The sequence below is a fragment of the Rhipicephalus microplus genome, chromosome 6 (assembly GCF_043290135.1).
Source record: "Rhipicephalus microplus isolate Deutch F79 chromosome 6, USDA_Rmic, whole genome shotgun sequence".
Classification (NCBI taxonomy): domain Eukaryota; kingdom Metazoa; phylum Arthropoda; class Arachnida; order Ixodida; family Ixodidae; genus Rhipicephalus; species Rhipicephalus microplus.
The window spans coordinates 33934591-33954840 of NC_134705.1; the positions used below are offsets into that span (position 1 = coordinate 33934591).

At 45.4% G+C, this 20250-nt stretch overlaps 1 protein-coding gene across 1 annotated transcript in view; it reads right to left on the minus strand.

Moving 5' to 3' along the window:
• The window catches only part of Trap1 (TNF receptor associated protein 1), a 109568-nt gene that overhangs the window by 81949 nt on the left and 7369 nt on the right, over positions 1-20250 (minus strand). Inside the window, exon 2 of the mRNA XM_037419202.2 lies at positions 10439-10729. Within this exon, the coding sequence (XP_037275099.2) occupies positions 10439-10729 (291 nt within the window). The remainder of the gene's footprint in view (positions 1-10438; positions 10730-20250) is intronic.

Sequence of the window (20250 nt, forward strand, 5' to 3'; positions counted from 1 at the left end):
AGATGGTGGCACCCACAAGACGAAAAGAAAATCGTGTATACCAAATTCGGTATCACAGAACGGGAGTTTAATAGCGATGGGAGAACAGAACGACAGAACGGAAGTTTAATGCAAGAGAGTTTAATAGCGACGCCAGGTAGTAGGGAGGCAGCCGGTACGAACACAAATGCTCGAGCAGCCCAGCGTTTATAGCTCGTGCACCCGCTCGCGCTTCGCACTCAGAGATGGTCCCACTGGTCAGTGCCTTGCAAATTCTCCACTAGAATACCCTCACGAAGACGAGCCATCCTGTCGACTCAAGGTGACGACAGAACAGGAGGGTCGTAGCAGGGCTTGAGGCGACTGACGTGGACCGTCTCATGACCAAGGCAGGGCTTGTTCGTGGACAGCTTGAGCGGTTTAATCACATAGGTGACAAAAGAAGGGTGCTGTATGACGCAGTAAGGGACAGTATACTTCGGTGCAAACCAGGAGAGTGGAAAGGCAGTCTGAGCCACACGAGAGAACCGACGGGGAAAGTGTCCTGAACAAGATTACGGTCGTGGCGATTTTTTTGGAGGGCTTGATCATCGGCTGTGAAGGACCGTGCAAGCTGACGACACTCTTCAGCATGTTCAGCCATTTCAGAAACTGGGCTGAACTCGGAGGCATCAGGATTGTATGGCAGAATTGTGTCGAGTGTGCTGCATGGGTCACGACTGTATAAAAGAAAAAATTGAGAAAAGCCTGTTGTTGATTGAATCGCCGTATTGTAGGCGTACGTCACGAAAGGAAGAACAACGTCCCAATTGGAGTGGTCGGAATCAATATACATAGCGAGCAGGTCTCCCAGGGTTCTATTGAAACGTTCCGTTAGGCTGTTCGTCTGAGGGTGGTAGGCTGTTGATGTGTAGTGTACCGTACGACATGAATGCAAGAGCTGCTGCAGAACTTCGGACAAAAATACACGGCCCCTGTCACTCAGGAGCTCCCGTGGTGCACCATGACGAAGAACAAACCGATGCAAGGTGAAGGTTGCAACGTCACGAGCACCAGCCGAAGGTAGCGCTGCCGTTTCAGCGTACCTTGTCAGATGGTCGGCAGCCACAATCACCCATCGATTACCACCAACAGAGCACGGTAGCGGGCCGTATAGGTCAATCCCAACACGGTCGAATTGGCATATAGGACAGGGTAAAGGCTGCAGTTGACGGGGTGAATGAGGAAATGTTTTGCGCTGCTGACACAGGGAATATGAGCGAATGGGTTTGTGTACAAACGTGTACATACCTCGCCAGTAGTGACATTGGCAGATCCGCTCATACATCTTTAGCGCACCGGCTTGTGCGTGTTGCAGTTCAGCATGAAAATATTCTCAGATATCCGACCGCATATGGCTGGGTATGACTAGCAGCCATTTACGACCCGCCACTTGATAGTTGCGACGGTATAACAGGCCATCCCGTATGGCGAAATGCGTTGCTTGGCGGCGAAGAGCACGCGGGTAATCGAAACTTGATGCGTCAGAAAGCATATTCAAGAGCGAGACAATCCAAGGGTTCTTCCGCTGTTCGGATGGCATGTCTGTGATGCTGACAGCAGAGAGGGGAAGGTCAAGAACTGATATTTCTGTATCATCAGATTTCATGGGTGATCGTGAGAGTGCATCTGCATCAGAGTGCTTTCGCCCCGATCGGTAGACGACGCATATGTTGAATTCCTGGAGGCGTAGTGTCGAACGTCCGAAGCGACCAAAAGGATCTTTCAGTGAAGTCAATCAACAGAGTGCATGATGGTTAGTTACCACATCAAAAGTTTGGCCGTACAAATAGGAGCGAAACTTGCTTAACACCCGCACAATCACCAGGCACTTTTTTTCTGTAACAGAATAGTTGGCTTCTGCCTTAGTGAGGGCGTGGCTGGCATAGGCGACCACATACTCCGTAAAACCTGGTTTGCGTTGCGCGAGTACTGCACCAAGGCCGATGCCACTTGCATCCGTGTGTACTTCGGTCAGCGCAGTAGGGTCGTAATGACGCAGTACGGGTGGTGAAGTAAGGAGTTGGCGCAGTGTTGCGAAGGATTCGTCACAGGCTGCTGTTCAATTCGAAATATCTGCCAGCAAGGAGTTTGGTGAGCAGAGCGATCATGGAAGAAAAGTTCCGCACAAACCGACGAAAATAGGAGCACAGGCCCACAAAGCTCCGTAGTTCTTTAACTGTAGTCGGCTTAGGAAATTGGGCAACAGCACGAAGCTTGTCAGGGTCGGGAAGGATGCCGGCTTTCGAGACGACATGACCAAGTATGGTGAGTTGTTTAGCCCCGAAATGACATTTCTTCAGGTTAAGCTGAAGCCTGGCGTTTGTAAGGCACTATAGAATCTTACGCAGACGAATGAGATGCGAAGTGAAATCAGGTGAAAAGACCACAATGTCATCAAGATAGCACAAGCATATGTTCCATTTGAGGCCACGTAAAATGCTGTCCATCATTCGCTCGAATATGACGGGCACACTGCAGAGTCCGAATGGCATTACGGTAAATTATTAGAGATCATCCAATGTGACAAACGCTATTTTTGGACGATCAGACTCAGCCATTAGGACCTGCATATAACCTCAGCGAAGGTCAAGCGAGGAAAAAAATTCTGCACCTTGGAGACAATCGAGAGCGTCGTCTATGCGGAGAAGAAGGTAAACATCTTTTCCCGTAATATTGTTTAGGCGCCTGTAGTCTACGCAGAACCGGATCGAACCATCCTTTTTTTTTTTTTTGACGAGTACAACTGGTGAAGACCAAAGACTACAAGAAAGCTTGATGACTCTACGCTGTAGCATGTCGTCTACTTCTTCTGCAATTACGAGACGCTCCGCTGGAAACACACGATAGGGGCGCTGGCTCAAAGGAGTACTCTTCCCCGAGTCAATTGTGTGTACAACGGTGTTCGTTCTTCCTAGCAACGCTTGGGGAAAGTCAAACGAACGCCTGAATTCATGCAACAGGGTAACAAGCTGCTCTCGTTGAGCCGAGGCGAGATGGCTGTCAATAGAACGGTGAAATGCATCGGACGACAAGCTGTTCGAGGCAAAGTGAGGAACCAACGCGTTGAGCTCCATATTCGGCTTGGTGTCGAAGAAATCGGCAGGCACGATAGTACCTTCATCGATAAGCTGAATGCGGCCACGCGTTTCGTTGCAGCGCAAACTGAGGGGGCACGAGTTCGGATTGGAAATAAATATTCCGGTAGTGTCTTGACAAAGCGCAAGAACGGCGAATGGCAGCGATATGTGGTGGCGGCTACCGAAGATGTCAGATGGCGTGAATAGAACGGTAGCGTCAGAAAGTGAAGCGCAGCAGGCAGGGACAAACTGGGAGCTGAACGGAAGAAGGTCTATGTCCGTCGCGACGACAGGTTAGCCACACTAGATAGGGCCGCATCAACAGAAGGCGCATCACAAACCGGTAACAGCTCCACTTCGGCCCGAGCGCAGTCTACGACGGCGTAATGACATGATAAGAAATCCCATCCTAGGATGACATTGTGGGAACATGAAGCCAACACGTGAAATTCAATGATGTACAACACGTCTCGAATAACTACTTTTGCTGTACATGCCACGACGGGCTCAATTTGTTGGGAGCTCGCAGTGCTAAGAGAAACCACGGGAGAAAGCAACGTCACTTTACGAAGAGAGCGGCAGAGTCTTTGACTAATCACAGATATCGCGGCACCGGTATCAATGAGTGCAAGTGTTTGTACACCTTCGACGATTACATCGATAAGATTGGCGGGAGACAGACGAGGACTTAAACGATTAGACGATGACGCAGCTCGTGCCTCCGGAGTTAGTTTTCCGTCTCAATGGAGGTGGGTCATCGACGCTTGGGCGATACAGAACGACTACTTGTTGAAGGCGAGCGGGAAGTAGAACGTCGAGAAGCGGTGGTTCTGGTGCCGGAAGCAGCTTGCGCATCCCGTTCGTGAACTTCAGGTGGCACGTGAGGCGCGTGGTATGGAGGCCGAAACGAGAAGTCAGGGTATCTTGGTGTATTAACTGCGAAGCGCCGAAGACATAGACATGCAACGTGACCTGGAATTCCGCAAAAGTAACATATGGGCCGGTTGTCAGCAGTGCGCCAAGGATTTCCGGCGTGCTGCTGTGTAGCTGGAAAAGGCGCGGTGGAAGGTCGCACAGGTTGTGGTGTATACAATGGCAGAGGAGGCGGACGCATTGCCGTGACGGCGCATAAGTCAGTGGCGCAGCAACAGGTGGTAGTGGAGAGGCAGACGTAGATAATGGCAACGTCTCGGAGACCTGCTCCTGAATAGGCTGTCTGATTGTCGGCGTTAGACGGTTCGTTGGTGCTTCAGTGGTCGGCAGATACGAGAGACACGAAAGCTGTCATGCGACCTCTTCGCGTACATATTCTTTTATCTGCTCCAGCAGGATGCTATCACCACCGACGGCCAGGACAGCGAAAGAGTCGTCTGCAGTAGTCGACCTCCGAACTGATGCACGTTGCTTGCGAATCTCCTCCAAGCTCTGGCACAAGGTCACAAGTTCGGATACGGTACTTGGGCCCTTTGCCAGCAACATTTGAAAGGCATCATCGTCTATTCCTTTCAAGATATGCTTGATCTTGTCTAGTTCGGTCATCTCAGGGTTAAAGCGCCGGCATAAATCGATAACATCTTCGATATAGCTAGTGAAGTATTCGCCCTGCCTGTGTGCTCGTCCGCGTAGGCGCTGTTCAGCACGCAGCTTGCGAAATGCGACGATCGAACACAGCTGCAGGGTGGTTTTGAAAGCTGCCCAAGTGGTAAATTCAGTATGGTGGTTTGTGAACCACAGGCTGGCGACGTCTATGAGATAAAATGAGACATACTGCCATTTCGAGGGGTCGTCCCACTTGTAGGCGGCACTCACCTTCTCAAACAGCTGCAACCAGTCTTCCACATCTCGGTCCTCCGTGCCGCTGAAGAAGGGGGGATCCCGTTGGCACAGGGTGGTAGGTACGATGACCAGTTGACATTGGGCCATGCTTTGCAGGGTGGTGCTTTGCTCGGTCGTCTGATCAGGCTTTGCTGATGCAGTGGGCAGCTTCCAGCTTCGAAGTTCCAGGTTTGCGTACCCAGCACAGTTCCACCACTTTGCAAGGGAGTTTAATAGCGACGCCAGATAGTAGGCAGGCAGCCGGTATGGACACAAATGCTCGAGCAGCCCAGCGTCTACAGGTCGTGCACTCGCTCGCGCTTCGCACTCAGAGTTGGTTCCACTAGTCAGTGCCTTGCAAATAGCCCACTACAATCAGTCCAAGATGATGGCACCCACGAGTCGAAAAGAAAATTGTGTATACCAAATTTGGTATCACAGAACGTGAATGAACGACAAAGGTATGTGACTTGTCCAAACATGATGATCGTAAGATGTGTGTAAGGTAAAAACATGACAACATACCACACTAATGATGCACTTGCGGCCATTTCGCTAGCTCCACATATGCTAAATTTGGTTTTACCCAACGTGAGTAGAGGACAAAGGTAAATGACACGTCCACAGATGATTATCATGGCATGCATGTCACGTAAAAATTGACTACATGCTGTGCTAATAGCACGTTCGGAGCCGTTTCACTAGCTCCACATATACTAAATTTGGTATCAGGTGATATGAATAGATGACGCAGGCAAATGATACGTCCAGACATGATCATCATGACATGGAAGTCATGTACAGCATAATTTAACGCCACCTCATAGCGTTGCGCTAATTTCAAATTGACGTATCGCCCTTTCTCATTCGTGCTTCGCATATCATCGATTCCCACTGTATGTGGGATATGCCAATTTTTTCTTTCTTGAGTTTTCACATATAAAGATACCAGCTGACCCTGTCCAAATAATTGCTATCGCAATGACAAAATAAGCAAAGCTGAACGTCGTCCGGGGCTACACCATGCACGCATGGCATCAAAAATTAAGAGCGAACGACGCAGACACAGACATAGATATCACAGAAAACTATTCGGTAAAGTGCCTTCCATTTGCAATGCGGCCCCACATGTCACACTAATTAAAAGCGTGGCACTGCCAATGCGCAAAAGTATTCTCTATTTTTTTATTTTGGTTTGAAGTAAAGGAGGGGGGGGGGGTCATACCTGGGCATGCGTTCATGGCAGCGAGAATGGTGGCAACGCCGCAGGCTCGCTTGCTTGCCTTGCATTGACCCGTGAACAATAACGAGCGCACGCTCTTGCCTGGTGCACCGTGCCCACCGCCGCCGCTTTGCGCTTCGTTGACGGTGGGGCAGATGCAGAAAATGCATGCTTGTACCAAAATGCCAAAATGCGAAGCAAAACTCCTAGATTGTTCATGGGGAAAATTCGTTACATCAAGGTTGTTTACCGCTGTTACTTTGTTACATAGAGGTCACAAATACATGTGCTTCTATGGAGCAACAGCAGGAAATATAAAAACTTCATTATATCAAGGAAATGATTATATAGAGGTTCGTTATAAGCAGGTTTAACTGTACGTGTTTTTGAAGTTAACTGTAGCTACGAACACTGCAATGAACTCTTAATTGAGTGAACTTTAAGGGACCCAAGGAAATAGTTCTTTTAACTGAAAGTTCACTAAACGAAATATTCACTAGAATATGGAACAGCATTGGGCACAGCAGACATTAGTCTTTTAACTGAAAGTTCACTGAACGAAATATTCACTAGAATATGGAACAGCTTTGGGCACAGCAGACATTAGAGTCAAAAGTGTGAAATGCAATTTATTTTGAAAAAAAAAATCTGTGATTTTCATTTGCACTGGCACCCTTAAAGCACAAAAAGAGAAAAAGCTTTCTAGAGAGTCTAGGTTTCTGTGCCCTGCCTCTGGCACAGCTTGTTGCCGAGACACGAAGTCTCGCAACTTTCTAACATCCTCTACTGCCTCGGCTAATGTTGCAGGATTCGAACCAGCCTCAGCTGTTACCACTTCATCGTGGCACTCTTCTTCTGGTCCCGCACAAACACTCAAAACAATTTCTGAATCAGATACTTCTGCAGAAGTGACAAAAATACTGTCACACTGCAGTTAGTCCTCAAATGAAGCACCACTGTAAATGTCCAGCTGTCCACATTGTAGAGTCAATGACTGCACCATGCTCTTTCTTCTGCTCACTGACCTCGTCATGCTCTTTTTGCTCATTTGCATCCTGCATGAGAGAAAGGCCGGATTTGTGCCAGCAGTTTCTAATTGTAGCCTGTGACGCTGACCACCAAGAGCCTGTTACCATCTCGGCCACCTGCCCGACTTTGACAGCTCATTGTTCCCGGTCTTTGTATTAATTAAACTCCGCTGCACAAGCCGCTGTCAGTACTCGACCTTCAAGTTTTGTATGATGCCAAAGTCGAACGGTTGAAGCACGGTGGTGCAATTTGGCCGGAGGTATTCGACATGCACATCACTCAAATGGAGATCGACAAGATGTGCAGAGCAATTATCTGCACTCAAAAAAATCTTTCTTCTTGCTTTTCTCGTTTTTTCGTTGATGCTCAGCAGCTACTCACTGAAGAAATTCCTGGTCATCCATGATTTTTTGTTGCTTTTATACGTGCATGAAAGTGAAGGGAAACCTTTAAAACATCGCGGTGTCGCCTATTTTCCTACAACTAGAGGCTTGACCTTTGTGGCTGCCACTGGCGTTGCACCACAACAGCACAGTGACCCTTGCTTTCGATTGCTTCCCACCTTTGCAACTGTCACTTTTGAATGCGATTGTCTTGCTTGGAAGAATCTCAATAAAGCATACCAGTTTCGACAGCGTTGTAAATTTCATCGGGTGAATATCCACTAATGATATCCCGTAGTTTTTCATCCCTCCAGGTTCTCGCCGCTTCATGATCGGCATCCTTGCTTTAGCCGCAAATCATTTTCCACGAGATTCTATGCCTATCCCAAAATCAGGTAAGCCATCCGCTGCTTGCTTTGAAGCCACGAACGACCAGAAGCAGAGCGAATTTCTTCGCTTTGCACTATGTCATCGAGCCGGACAAGGGTATGTTATGGGATTGCAAGTTGCGGAGCCATACCCTAACGGCATTATCCACTGCCTTGAAATATCCCGTGCATAGTCACTTCTTAGTAGGATTGAACGAAGTTTCTCCTTCGAGCTTCGATTTTTGTTTGACTATCGCTGACAATGTTGACGGTGCAATTCTGTATTCCTTCGCAATGTCCACCTGCCTTTGCCCGCTGTCCAAACACTTGAGGATTTTGAGCTTGTCTGACAGAGACAACTGCTTACGTGTCATCGAACTCATTACAAAAGTGTGTGCACGGCGCATGAACTGCGTTTCTGTTACAAGGGCTCACAGTGTGTGAAATAGACTGTTCTTTCCCGAAATGAAGATGGCCGCACATTACCGATGATACCGAGGGATGCCAATGAGACAGACAAAAAAAGAAGGGGCGCTGGCAGCACCGGCAAATTGACGTGCACGTGGCTTCTTTTCGTTACCCACACGGCCGTTTAGCCACGGCGGCCCTGCATGCACAAGTGATGTCGCGCTGCCACCGATAGATGGGCGATTTAGTGGTGGCATTGGCTGTGCCAGTGCTGCAGTACACAAAAATTGATTGAATTGATTTTAAAAATGAGCCTGGGTCCTCGGATCAAGTTTGTGTAACTGAAAAATAGACAATTCTGAAATTCGTTTAACTGAAAGGTTTTTGTTATAATGCATAAGAAAATCGCCGAGAATTTTTGAAAAGTTCCTTATTCTGAAATATACATTAAACTGACGTTCATACAAGTGAGAGTTTACTGTACAAAGAGCAAGCTTTATGTCAAGCCACAAAAACTGGATAAACAAAAAATCAGTTGTCGCTCTCTTCAAGCACAGACATGCGTATGTACCCTGTAGATCTGAAGTGGTCTACAAATTGCCCCTGACCTGTGGAATGGTTTATGTGGGGAAGACTGGCGAGCGTTTTATGGAGCATGCGAATTCATTAAGAGACAGGAGTGGGAAGCACCTACAGCTCATTGAGGCACATGCGCACAGGGATGCAAGCTCATCTTTAGCAGCAGCGAGGTGATAGGGCGAGCCAAAGCCACAGAACGAGAGAAATCTTGAACCTCTTGAATAGCTAGGCACAGGCCTGACAAGTACGGCAGCGAAACATCTCTGTATTTTTCCAGGAAAGAGCGCGATTTCCTTTTTAGTAGATAGGAGTCTCGGGGATTTGATAGAATGATATGTGGGGTTTTATGTCCCAAAACCACCATGATTACGAGAGACACCGTAGTGAAGGGCTCCGAAAATTTTCACAGCCTCGGGTTCTTCATCATGCACCCAAATCTGAACACGTGGGCTTACAGCATTTTCGCCTCCATCGAAAATGCAGTAGCCGGGATTCGATCCAGCGACCTGCGGGTCAGCAACCGAGTAGCTCGGCCACTAGACCACAGCGGCGGGGCAGTCTTGGGGGTGGTGCAACTTATCATGTGGTTATGACTGTCATTGCGCACGCGTTTAGTTTGTTTCACAAGAGTGGTGTATGTTTCAATGCACCAGTTGTTAGTCTGCTATCGTCCTGCCCACTTCGTTTCTCATGTCTCGTCTTTAGTGCAGTTATGTTTTTCAATAATGTCTTACAAACTAGCCCCCAACATACGCTTTTTGAGTTAATTGTATTGTAATAATTGTGAAATAGGTGTGAAGATATTAAAGTAGACCAAAAGACAACTTGCTACTGACATGGACCAAACCTGTGACATTTAGATGTGAAGGTCACAAGATCCAAAGATATTGCTGTGCGATCATGGCGTTGACAAAGGCTACAGTTGGGGTCTTCAAGCTTCAAGGTGAAACTCTTCATTTGGCTTTGAACATGGGGTCGTGAAATGTAAACCCAAATTACAGCAAGAAATGCAAGCTATACACTGATAATGGTGCACAGCGCATCAGTCATGTAAAAGCTCAAAGCAATGAAGCATGTTGGCATTTATCCATGTGCCGTTGAATATTCCAGAGTCACGGCGAGCAGCCACGTAAGTTCCAGAAGCAACTGTAATGTTCGAGTTGTAGGTAAAATTGCATTGAAAGCTTTCAAGATTATTTAGGTGGTTATTAGAACCATCAAAATTATTAGTGTAAGTGCTGCATTGCGGTTTGCACAACACAGCACTTACATGCGTAATGGGCCGATAACAAAAACTTGGCAATGAATGAGTGTGGTAGTTTAGCAATTTTTTCACTTCCAAGATGGGACAAAGTGAATGGCACAAACACATACTTGCTCCATCTGATCTTGGATGCGCTTATGGAAGCTATGAATCAGCAACAAGCTCACCGCGCAACCTTAGTTGACCATTTTGAAGGATTTCAAAAAACATAAATGCAGCGAGACAACATATTGCAACTGTTTCGCTTAAGGAAAAGAGAAATGGGTACGCACTTCCTCTCGCGTCATGCCAATTCCCGTGTCCTGGATGGTGAATGTGTTGGCCAACTTGTCAGTGGCAATGTGGATCTCCAGGGGTGATGCGTTTGAGCATGTGGACAGAGAGTCTGGTTCTGTGAGCCGCACGTAACGCAGTTTCTCAAGGGCATCACTGGCATTCGATATCAGCTCACGTATAAACACCTCCTTTTCTGAGTACAGTGATCGGGCAACAATATCGAGTAACATGCGAGTCTCTGCCTGGAACTCCAGAACTTCACTTGGTCCGCTTCCACGTTCATCATTCTGGAACAGAGAAAGCAGTTATATTATCAGCATCTTTCGTGTAACTTGCATATCTGCTGAGTAATAACCTGTGAAACATGATGAAGAAAGTGCAAAGATGAGAACCCAGTGTTAGGCAACCATACTAGTGCTCGCTAATTTTCATTATGACGTCTCAACTCGCCCAACAATTCATTATTACACCTGTGCCAGCTAGCAAACTACTACTGGCATGCCCAGTAGTAGTTTCCAAGGTGGTTTTGGTTCCCCAACCGGGGTCGGCCGGGTGAGGACGGAGTGAATTCCTCCAATGATAATTGACATGAATTTCCTTATCTGTTATATAGCATTTATCCGATATTTCATAAGAAAATGAATAAATGTTCATTTTCAGCACACAGTTAAGGTGCAATATTAATGACGGAGCTAATCATACTATCATTATCAAACACCTGTAAGCTGTCCTGCCTGTTTCCTTGTGCCCATGACGGGAGTTCAGTAGCATGTGACATTGAGCCAACAGAACATTGCGTGATAAGCCCTAGTGCTAGGTTCAGTTATCAGACTCGTGCAAACAGTAAATTTTTTATTCAAAGCGAATAGCAATTTGGACAAATATTTTCTCATTGAATTAGAATACTATATATTTCATATTATAAGAAAATGAGCATATTTATCATGACCCAACAGACCTGCAGAATATATATATATTTTTTAACTTGAATAAGGAATGTGCAAATGTCACCCTTTTTGGTTCAAAGAAAGTGGAAGCAACCTTGTATAGTAGCATAATTTGCTTTCCAATAGAATGAAACACAAAATGCCAAAAATATAGGTTTTAAAATTTGTTACAGTTAGAGCATATAAGCCAGTATAAGCTTTTAAACTTGGAAAATGATGAATCAATGTTAGGGTAATATCTTCACTGAACCTTGAAGTGGGGCTACATGGCAGTGAAGATTTCTTCTGGACATGTTGGATGGATAGATTGATATGACTGCACCCTTTAGATCGGGCGGCGGCTAACGCTACCTGCCCATAATACTTAGTTAACAAAAACTAGATTTATCTTTTTTTTTTCCACCGAAAGCTGTTATGAGATCACAACTCGGGTCATGCCCAGTTGCCCGCCACCGCCGGTGTCCATAACCACACCGCGCGAAATTATAAAAAAAAAAAACCTAGCACCAATGACACAGTGTGGCTCAAACCAGGGTCCACTGGGTGCCAGCCCAGTATTCTACCACTGAGCCGCACTGCTCCTTGGGATGTGTTGGCAAACTTGCCTTAGGCAGGCTTGATGTCGGGAAAGCAATCACAATATACGACTTATAAAGCGTTTTAAAACAGCCAAAAAACAAGCAGAGGTCGTTGAATGAGAAGAGCATAACGAGCGAGTCGTTCATGCTCGAACCCATTACAAAAGCTTGTTTTTGTTCAGCTATTAACTGTGGCACATGCCCACTTCAGACATAATTCCTTATCGTCGTTAGTTAATGCATCAACCATTGGCAAAAAAATTCCTTGCAAGTGTTTAGTGGAAACCACGCTTCTCAGAAGAAAAACGAAAAATAGCATAGTGAATCTCAGTCTACAACCTAAAAATTTTTATTATTAATGCCTTAGTAGGTATCAAGCAAGTGTGCATGCAGTGGTTACCCAATGAGTGCTTTGAAAAGTCCTGAAAGGCCGCTCTTCTAACTTTTGCTGTGACTGTGCCTTCCGCGCAGACCTGGCATTTTTTTCTTTTGAATAGTGAAGTTAAGGACTGACACTTTACAGTGAAGAATTTATTTTCACAAGTGCCTTGATTGTAGCCACCAATGAAATTTTGCTCTAACTATCCCTAAAGAGCGGTTGACTGGGCTAGTTGGTATGGCATACTTGGGTTTTAGCAGCGCGAGAAAAGCACAAGTCTTTTGTGCTTTTCTCGCGCTGCTAAAACCCAAGTATCCCTAAAGCCCAGTGCTTTGAAAAACTCTGCGCCATCATCCTGAACTATAGGATGAAGCCCTTTACAGGACATTATCAAGTGTTCCGCAGTTTCCTCCTCCTCTCCGCATGCAAGGCATACGGTGTATACCCCTTCGTACTTGACCCAATATGTCTTGGTTCGCAATACTCCCGTCCTGGCCTCAAACAGTAGAGAACTACCCCGTGTATTAACATAGATCCTTTCCTTGGCAATTTCCTGCTTATAAGTTCGATAGATCTCTAGTGGGGACTTTTTAATCATGCCAATTCTCCGCGTAACGGTTTTCGTTTCCTTCACCTTCTTAACCAATAGTTTATTTTTGTTTGGCCCCCTGTTCTTTTCTAAGTACTTACCCATCATACATCTGGTTCGTTTCCCCCACTTCGTATAGACATTCCTCATGCACAAGTATCTGAAAACCTTCCTAGCCCAACGCTCCTCTCCGATTTCTTTCAATTGTTTCTCAAATTTTATCTTGCTGCTAGCTTCCTCGCCATCCAATGATGTCTATCCCATATTACCTTGTACTCCCTCATTTATTGTATTCCCGTGGGCTCCTAAAGCCAGCATACCTATCCCACGTTGCTTAACTTCTAATCTTGCTTGAACCTCTGATCCTAAGCACAAGACAGCATTGCCGAACGTCAGACCAGGAACCATGACCCCTTTCCAAGTTCCTCTCACCACATCGTACCTATTATAATACCAGAGTGCCCTACTTTTCATCACCGACGCATTCCTCTTAACTTTAGTCGTTACGTATCTTTCATGTTCCCTTTGGTGCTTGCCCCCATTGCGTATCCATACGCACATATATTTGTATTTATCGGTTACCTCTATCGTGACCTCCTGTAGTGTATCCTAAGCTCACTGCCTTCACTATCGTTAAAAATCATGACTGCTGATTTTTTCTTACTGAATCTCAAATCTAACTTATCCCCTTCATTACTACAGATGTCCATCAATATCTGCAAATCTTCCTTGTTGTTGGCCATTAGCACGATATCATCTGTATACATCAATACTGGTAGCACCTGTTCAATGAGATTTCCTTGTTTGACAAATAAGAGGTTCAAGCGAAGTCCGCTCCCCTCTAATATAGCCTCTAATCCTTGAAAGTACATCACGAATAAGAAGGGTGACAGAGGACACCCCTGCCTGAGCCCTCGTTTTATCTCTGTGGGCTTGGATACCTGTTTTTTTTTCCATTTTATAACTACCTTGTTACTTTTATAGATATTCTTCCAGAGATTAGTGACTTCAAATTCCACACCTAGTGTGTCAGTATTCCCCACAAGACCTCTTGAACCACGCTATCTACACTTCCTTGATATCCAAAAATGCTAGCCACAGGAACCTGTGTTCCTTTTCTGCTATTTCGATTCATTGTGTCAGTGAGAACAGATTGTCTTCCAACCTCATTTGTTTCCAAAACCCATTCCACAGGTACCCCAGCACCCCTCATTCTCTATTCATGCCTGCAGTCTTTCCATTATACTCTGCATCACCAGCCTGTAAACCACTGATGTCACTGTTATAGGATGGTAGCTGTTTATGTCAGCTTTGTCCCACTTTCCTTTGCAGATCATGCTCATCATGCTCATCCTGCTAAGTATTCATCCATCAGAGATTTCACCATCGACTATTGTTTTGCTCCCTGCCTCTCAAAATTTGCTTAGACTTGGGACCCAATTCCTTTATCAGCATAATTGGAATGCTGTCAGGGCCTCTTGATGTACTACCAGGAACCCTCTTCTCAGCCCTTTCTCACTCTCGTTGTGAAAGTGGAGCCACTGCGCCACTTGATCCATCCTTGTCTATTAAAGTGCATAAGGCACTTCCTTGTTGAAATTTTTCTGTCAACCTTATTCTCATATATTCAATAGCTTCGTCCCCTTCTTGCCTAACACCTTGAGGTGTAGTTATAAACCTCTGCTCTAGGTTTGTCTCATTACTTAGAGAGTTTAAATGGTTCTAAAATTTTGCAGCTGCCTTTCTATCCTATTTATGTACTTTTGTCAGCCACTGAGCCCCCTTTCTTCTAATCTTTTTATGATCAGAAGGGATGCTTCCCTTCTACAGCTTAGAAAGATTAACCATTTTCTTTCAACATCATTTGCCGGTTCACCCCGCTGCTTAGCGTGTCTGTGTTCCCTAGAGGTTTCCTGATATTTTGCTATGGCTCTCTTAACTTCCTCATCCCACCAACTTTTGGGTGTGTGTCTCCTTTTCCGGGGTGATTTGTCACGTGCCTTAGCAAGCTCTAGCTCGAACAGTCTAATTAGATTCGTGTATGTGCACACTGTTTTATTATCCTCAGTGATTACTTTCTCACTTAGTTTAGTAGCTATTTATATTTGCCTTTAGGAATGAAAATTCCCCTGTAACTGCTCACCTTGTCTCCTTCCCACTTTAATTGCTCTTCCGAAACTTAGCTTGACACGTTTGTGATCACTATCTAGACTTCTGGAACCACATTCATCTATATGCATTCCCCTGAGCTTACCATACATCCTATGTGACATCAGTGCGTAATCTATCGTCGACTGCAGCCTTCCCAACTCCCGTGTTATCTGCCCTTTACAATTCTCAGTACTGTTGCAAATTATGAAATCATGCCTTACACACATATCCATGACAATTTTGCCTGTTGGGTCAGTATAGCCATCTTTATCTTCAATGTGCGCATTCATATCTCCTAGTATATTTATCTCACACCCTCCTCCTAATTACTCAATATCATTTGTTATACACTTCACTAATGCCTGGCCCCACCGTGGTGGTCTAGTGGCTAAGGTACTCGGCTGCTGAGCCGCAGGTAGCGGGTTCAAATCCCGGCTGCGGCGGCTGCATTTCCGATGGAGGCAGAAATGTCGTAGGCCCGTGTGCTCAGATTTGGGTGCACGTTAAAGAACCCCAGGTGGTCGAAATTTCCAGAGCCCTCCACTATGGCGTCTCTCATAATCATATGGTGGTTTTGGGACATTAAACCCCACATATCAATCAATCAATCCACCATTGCCTGGCTTTCCTCTCTGGCCTTTGCTCCTGTCCACATGTACACCAAACCAAGGAGTGTCATCTGCCTAGCTACTTTCCCTTTTAGCCATAAATGTTCCCTGCATCTTTGCTTGACTCTTTGCGAACCCATACTTTTATGCATAAATGCCCCAATAGCACCTCCCTTTTTGCTGCCTTCTGTTCTATTGCCATATTCTCACACGTAGTCCGAGCTGCCGCCTCATACATTTGATGACACAGTTAACCTCCACTACCCTCCTTTCAATCTCACAAGACTGCCCCCAGACCTCGGAGACTGTGCATATAGTCACATGCCTACTCCCAGAGGCCTCCCGGAGTTTACGCGTCTCACCCTCTAACTGTCTCTGAAGTTTCTGATCCTTTCCCTTCGGCACATCATTGAGACCAGCATGAATAATGAAGAGGTTTTTGCCCTCCATGCTGTCCTCTACAAGCTCCTGAGCTTTGGTTAGTGCATCCACCATGCCCTTCCCTGACTGGGACTCCACTCTCACTCTCCTGTCTTGCTTCACTGTCGTGAAGACGCCATTCCTAACCCTGTCCAGGTTGAAGTCTTCCACCTCTAGGACCCTCCTACACTCCAATCACCGGCTTCCTGTTTGCGATGGCATCCCAGTTCGCTCCCTCTGTTTCTCCCTCCACCGTGAGTCCGGTGTTATTGTCCCATTCCAAGACTGCCGCACCACAGAGCTGTATGTTCTCGCAGCCTCCATGCTGTGGCCAGACACTGCGGCCCACTGATCTCCCTTCCCTCCTGTTTCTTCCCACCTGTTGCCTTCTCTGCTACCTACGCCCCCCACCTCACACTGCTCGGGACTGGGGCAAAGCGCAACTAGCTCCTTTACCCGCTACTCGAGCTTGGCCTGCCCTTTCCATTCTTTTTTAAGGTCCTCCTTCATTTGCCGTAATAGGCTGGCGATAGCCTCCTCCCGCTCACATGACGCTTCGAGCTGTTTCTGGGGTTCCATCCTCTGCTTCCTCTGCAGCCCCTCAATGCTAGCCTCCATGCACTGCACGGCCGCTTTCAGTGCCTCGCACAGCATGCACACGGAGCTCGCCTTCTCCGCGTCGGCCAAATTCGCGAAGACTGTCTCGTCCAGGTAGTACCAGCGCTTGCATTCATTGCACTGCACCAACTCACTCTTGCTTGTGGTTTTCCTGGTCTGCTTAGCCATCACCTGCACGACCATCGGACCGAGCCCTCGACAGCGCCAAGTTAAACGCTAATCTCGCTATCCAGCCACCTCCACTAACTCTCTTATCTCAACTGTTTGAAGCTGCCACCTACACCATACACACACATATTCAATGTCACTACTAGCTTCTCATGAGGTCCACTAAACGGGCGCATTGAACTTGTTCGAAATTGCTACTTACGCCCTTCACCACGTGGCCAACGTCACTGCAACATCGCCTGTGGCCCACACCCACAGTACTCCCAATGCAAGTTACTGAAGATCGATTAGAAAAAACACAAAAAATGGTGTTTTATAACAGTCATCTCAGCCCCTCTAACAATCAAAATGAGCAAAAACAAAACAAATAAAAGGAAAACGTATGTCTCATCGCGCTGTTCCTGTACCAACCGACCTGCTTCTCCCTGCTCTCAGAGAGTTATATCATGTCATGTAAATTATGTTTATTCACGGTACAGCACTCTTTCACTGCAGTGAAGACATCTTTAGAAAGAATTCATCATAATTATCAGCCTGACTACACCCATTGCAGAGGAAAGGCCTCTCCCATGATTTGCTAATCAACCCGGACTTGTGCTTTTTACTGCCACATTATACCTATCAACATTTAATACTCATTGGCTCACCCAACTTCCTCTCTCTCCTTCGTGCGTGTGCCCTTCTCTGGGAATCCAGTCACGTACCCTTAATGACCAGCGCTTATCCTGCCTACGTGCCCAGCCCATCTCCATTTCTTTTTCGTTTCAACTATAATATCGCTAACCCTGTTTTTTTCCCTGACCAACTATACTGCCTTCTTTTTTTTTTCTTTTCCATCGCTCGCTACGTCGTCCTCAATTTAAGCTGAACCCTTCTTGTAAGTCTCCAGGTTTCTGCTCCGTACGTAAGTACTGGCAAGATGCAGCTGTTATATACCTTCCTCTTGAGGGTTAGTGGCAGATTACCATGAATAACTTCAGAATGCTTGCGGAATGTGATCTACCCCATCCTTATTCTTCTAGCTATTTCACTGTCATGGTTCAGCTCTGCGGTTACTACCTGTCCCAAGAAGACATATTCCTTTAGAACTCCGAGCGTATCTCCACCTACTGCCAAGTCATTTTCTGTCGAGACTGTAGATCATTACTTTAGTTTTGTGTATATTCATTTTCAGACCTGCTCCTGTTTTTTGTGTCTAGTCTAATCCCGAGTTGTAATTCATCCCCTGAGTTACTCATGCCCTGAGTTACACAGCCCCTCAAGACTGAGGGCCAAGAGTTTATTGGTACTTTCATAAAGAGGGTAGTGGCCAAGTACTGCACCAGGGTGGCCAATCCTGCTCTGGTGAGGAAGTGAATCACGAGAAGATGGTCCCCAGTGAGCCCTCACCCCAGACCTCTTCTTTTTCTTTCTTTTAACAATTCCTTTATCATGTGTTTTAAGTAAATACATGACTGGGAATGATCCAGCAACTGGATTCGAACCGAATTTTGTCATGGAATGCTAGGCTGTTGCATTATCTCTGTGTAGAGTGTTCTGTTGCACTTTCTTAGCACTGTAGAATACCACCTGATGACTTAGCAGTTCTCAACTTCATATGACTCGAAGCTAGCCTGGACTTTTTGTTTTCTTTTTTTGGCTGTGTGAAAGTCCATATTTCCACTAAAAAATAAATAAATAATGGTGCAGTTTCGAACTTCTGACCTTGCGAGCTTAGGCCGGCTTGGTGCCCTGGATGACCCTCCTTTTTATGCATTTATTCCTTCCTAACTTATTTCTGTCTCGCTTTATTTTGACATTGTTGGCTTCAAAGTGTCTGCAATGTCAGAGTTCTACTTATTTTGAGTGGTCCCACTCCTAATTTGATGTTTTCTGTCAACTGACGAGTTGCCCGCTCCTGTTTTGCAAACTGATTGGCTACTTTATGTGATTGTTACGTTGAGTGTATATACTGCAGGCAGTTAGAGTGCATGAAATGTAAGCGCAAAAAGTTTCTAACTGCTAAAGAACAGACTAATGCTGCCTTTAAGACTGTATCCTATATTATTAGCATCTTGGGCAGTAATTAAAACTGTGGTAAATAGATAGTGGTAGTCTTCAGTCATGAGTCCGGTATACATACTAGTAGTTATATATATAATAACGCAGAATAGTGGATGAAAGAGTAAGAAGCTAATTACTTCTAATTCTAGAGAGCAGCGAAAGGCAAGATACTCTTTATGAAAGTAATGATGCATTCGCATCACTCACCGCAGAGTGTCAGTGTGAATTGATTGACCCCGACGACTCTTCGCATCACAGGCATACACACCGATAAGTCCAGGAGACACGCTCACCTACCGTTACATACAGAAAAGCTTGTGCGGAGGCTAGTTGGAACATACTGTAGGTAAAGGCTGCATCGCAAAGTTAACGACAAAAAAAACTGGACTAGCACAGACAAAGCACTTTGCATGCAGCACAGCCTTTACCTAGAATATATGCGCTCTAATATGACCCGATTTGTTCATTTCGAAGAATTTGAAATTTCCAATAATTTATAGTCAAATTGAAGCAAATTTGTATATTGTAATATTCATTTGAATATTCAAAGTGTTCAGATATTTAAAGAAGTCTATTAATTATGCTATCATCGTCAACCCATGTAGGAAGTCACCTCCCACTTTCCTGCCACACAATGTGGAAAAACATACAATATATATATATATATATATATATATATATATATATATATATATATATATATATATATAATGCGTGTGTATATAAATATAAATATGGGAAAGAAGTGTATACTTAAGGGCTCAGTTTTCCACGTTTCGACAGAATATTAATGAAATATATCAGACAATATTGCCAAGGAAAGTATAGGGGAAGTTATTAGACCGAATTGTAAGGTAAATGTAAAGAAAGAAAAGTGGGTCGAAAGATAACTTGCTTTGAGCAGGAACCGAACCTGCGATGCCACCTGCGAAGTCACACAGGCTCATAAAGAGTGTGCCACACTCGCCACCGTGGCTACTGATGGCGCTGACTGACACTTCCTCGTTTCGATTCACATATATACTCAATAAAGTGGCTGGCAGGATAGCCGCCGTAGTAGCTCTCAGTGGTAGAGCATCGAACGCGTTATTCAAAGGTCGCAGGTTCGGTACCTGCTCACGACAAGTAATCTTTTCACCCACTTTTCTTTCTTTACGTTTACCCTACAATTCAGTGTAATAACTTTCCCTATACATTCCTTGGCATTATTGTCTGTTATATTTAAATATAAATATGGATATATATCGCTATCTCTATGCAAAGGTTTCTGTTCTTGTTACTTTTTTGTTACTATAGAATACAACCTG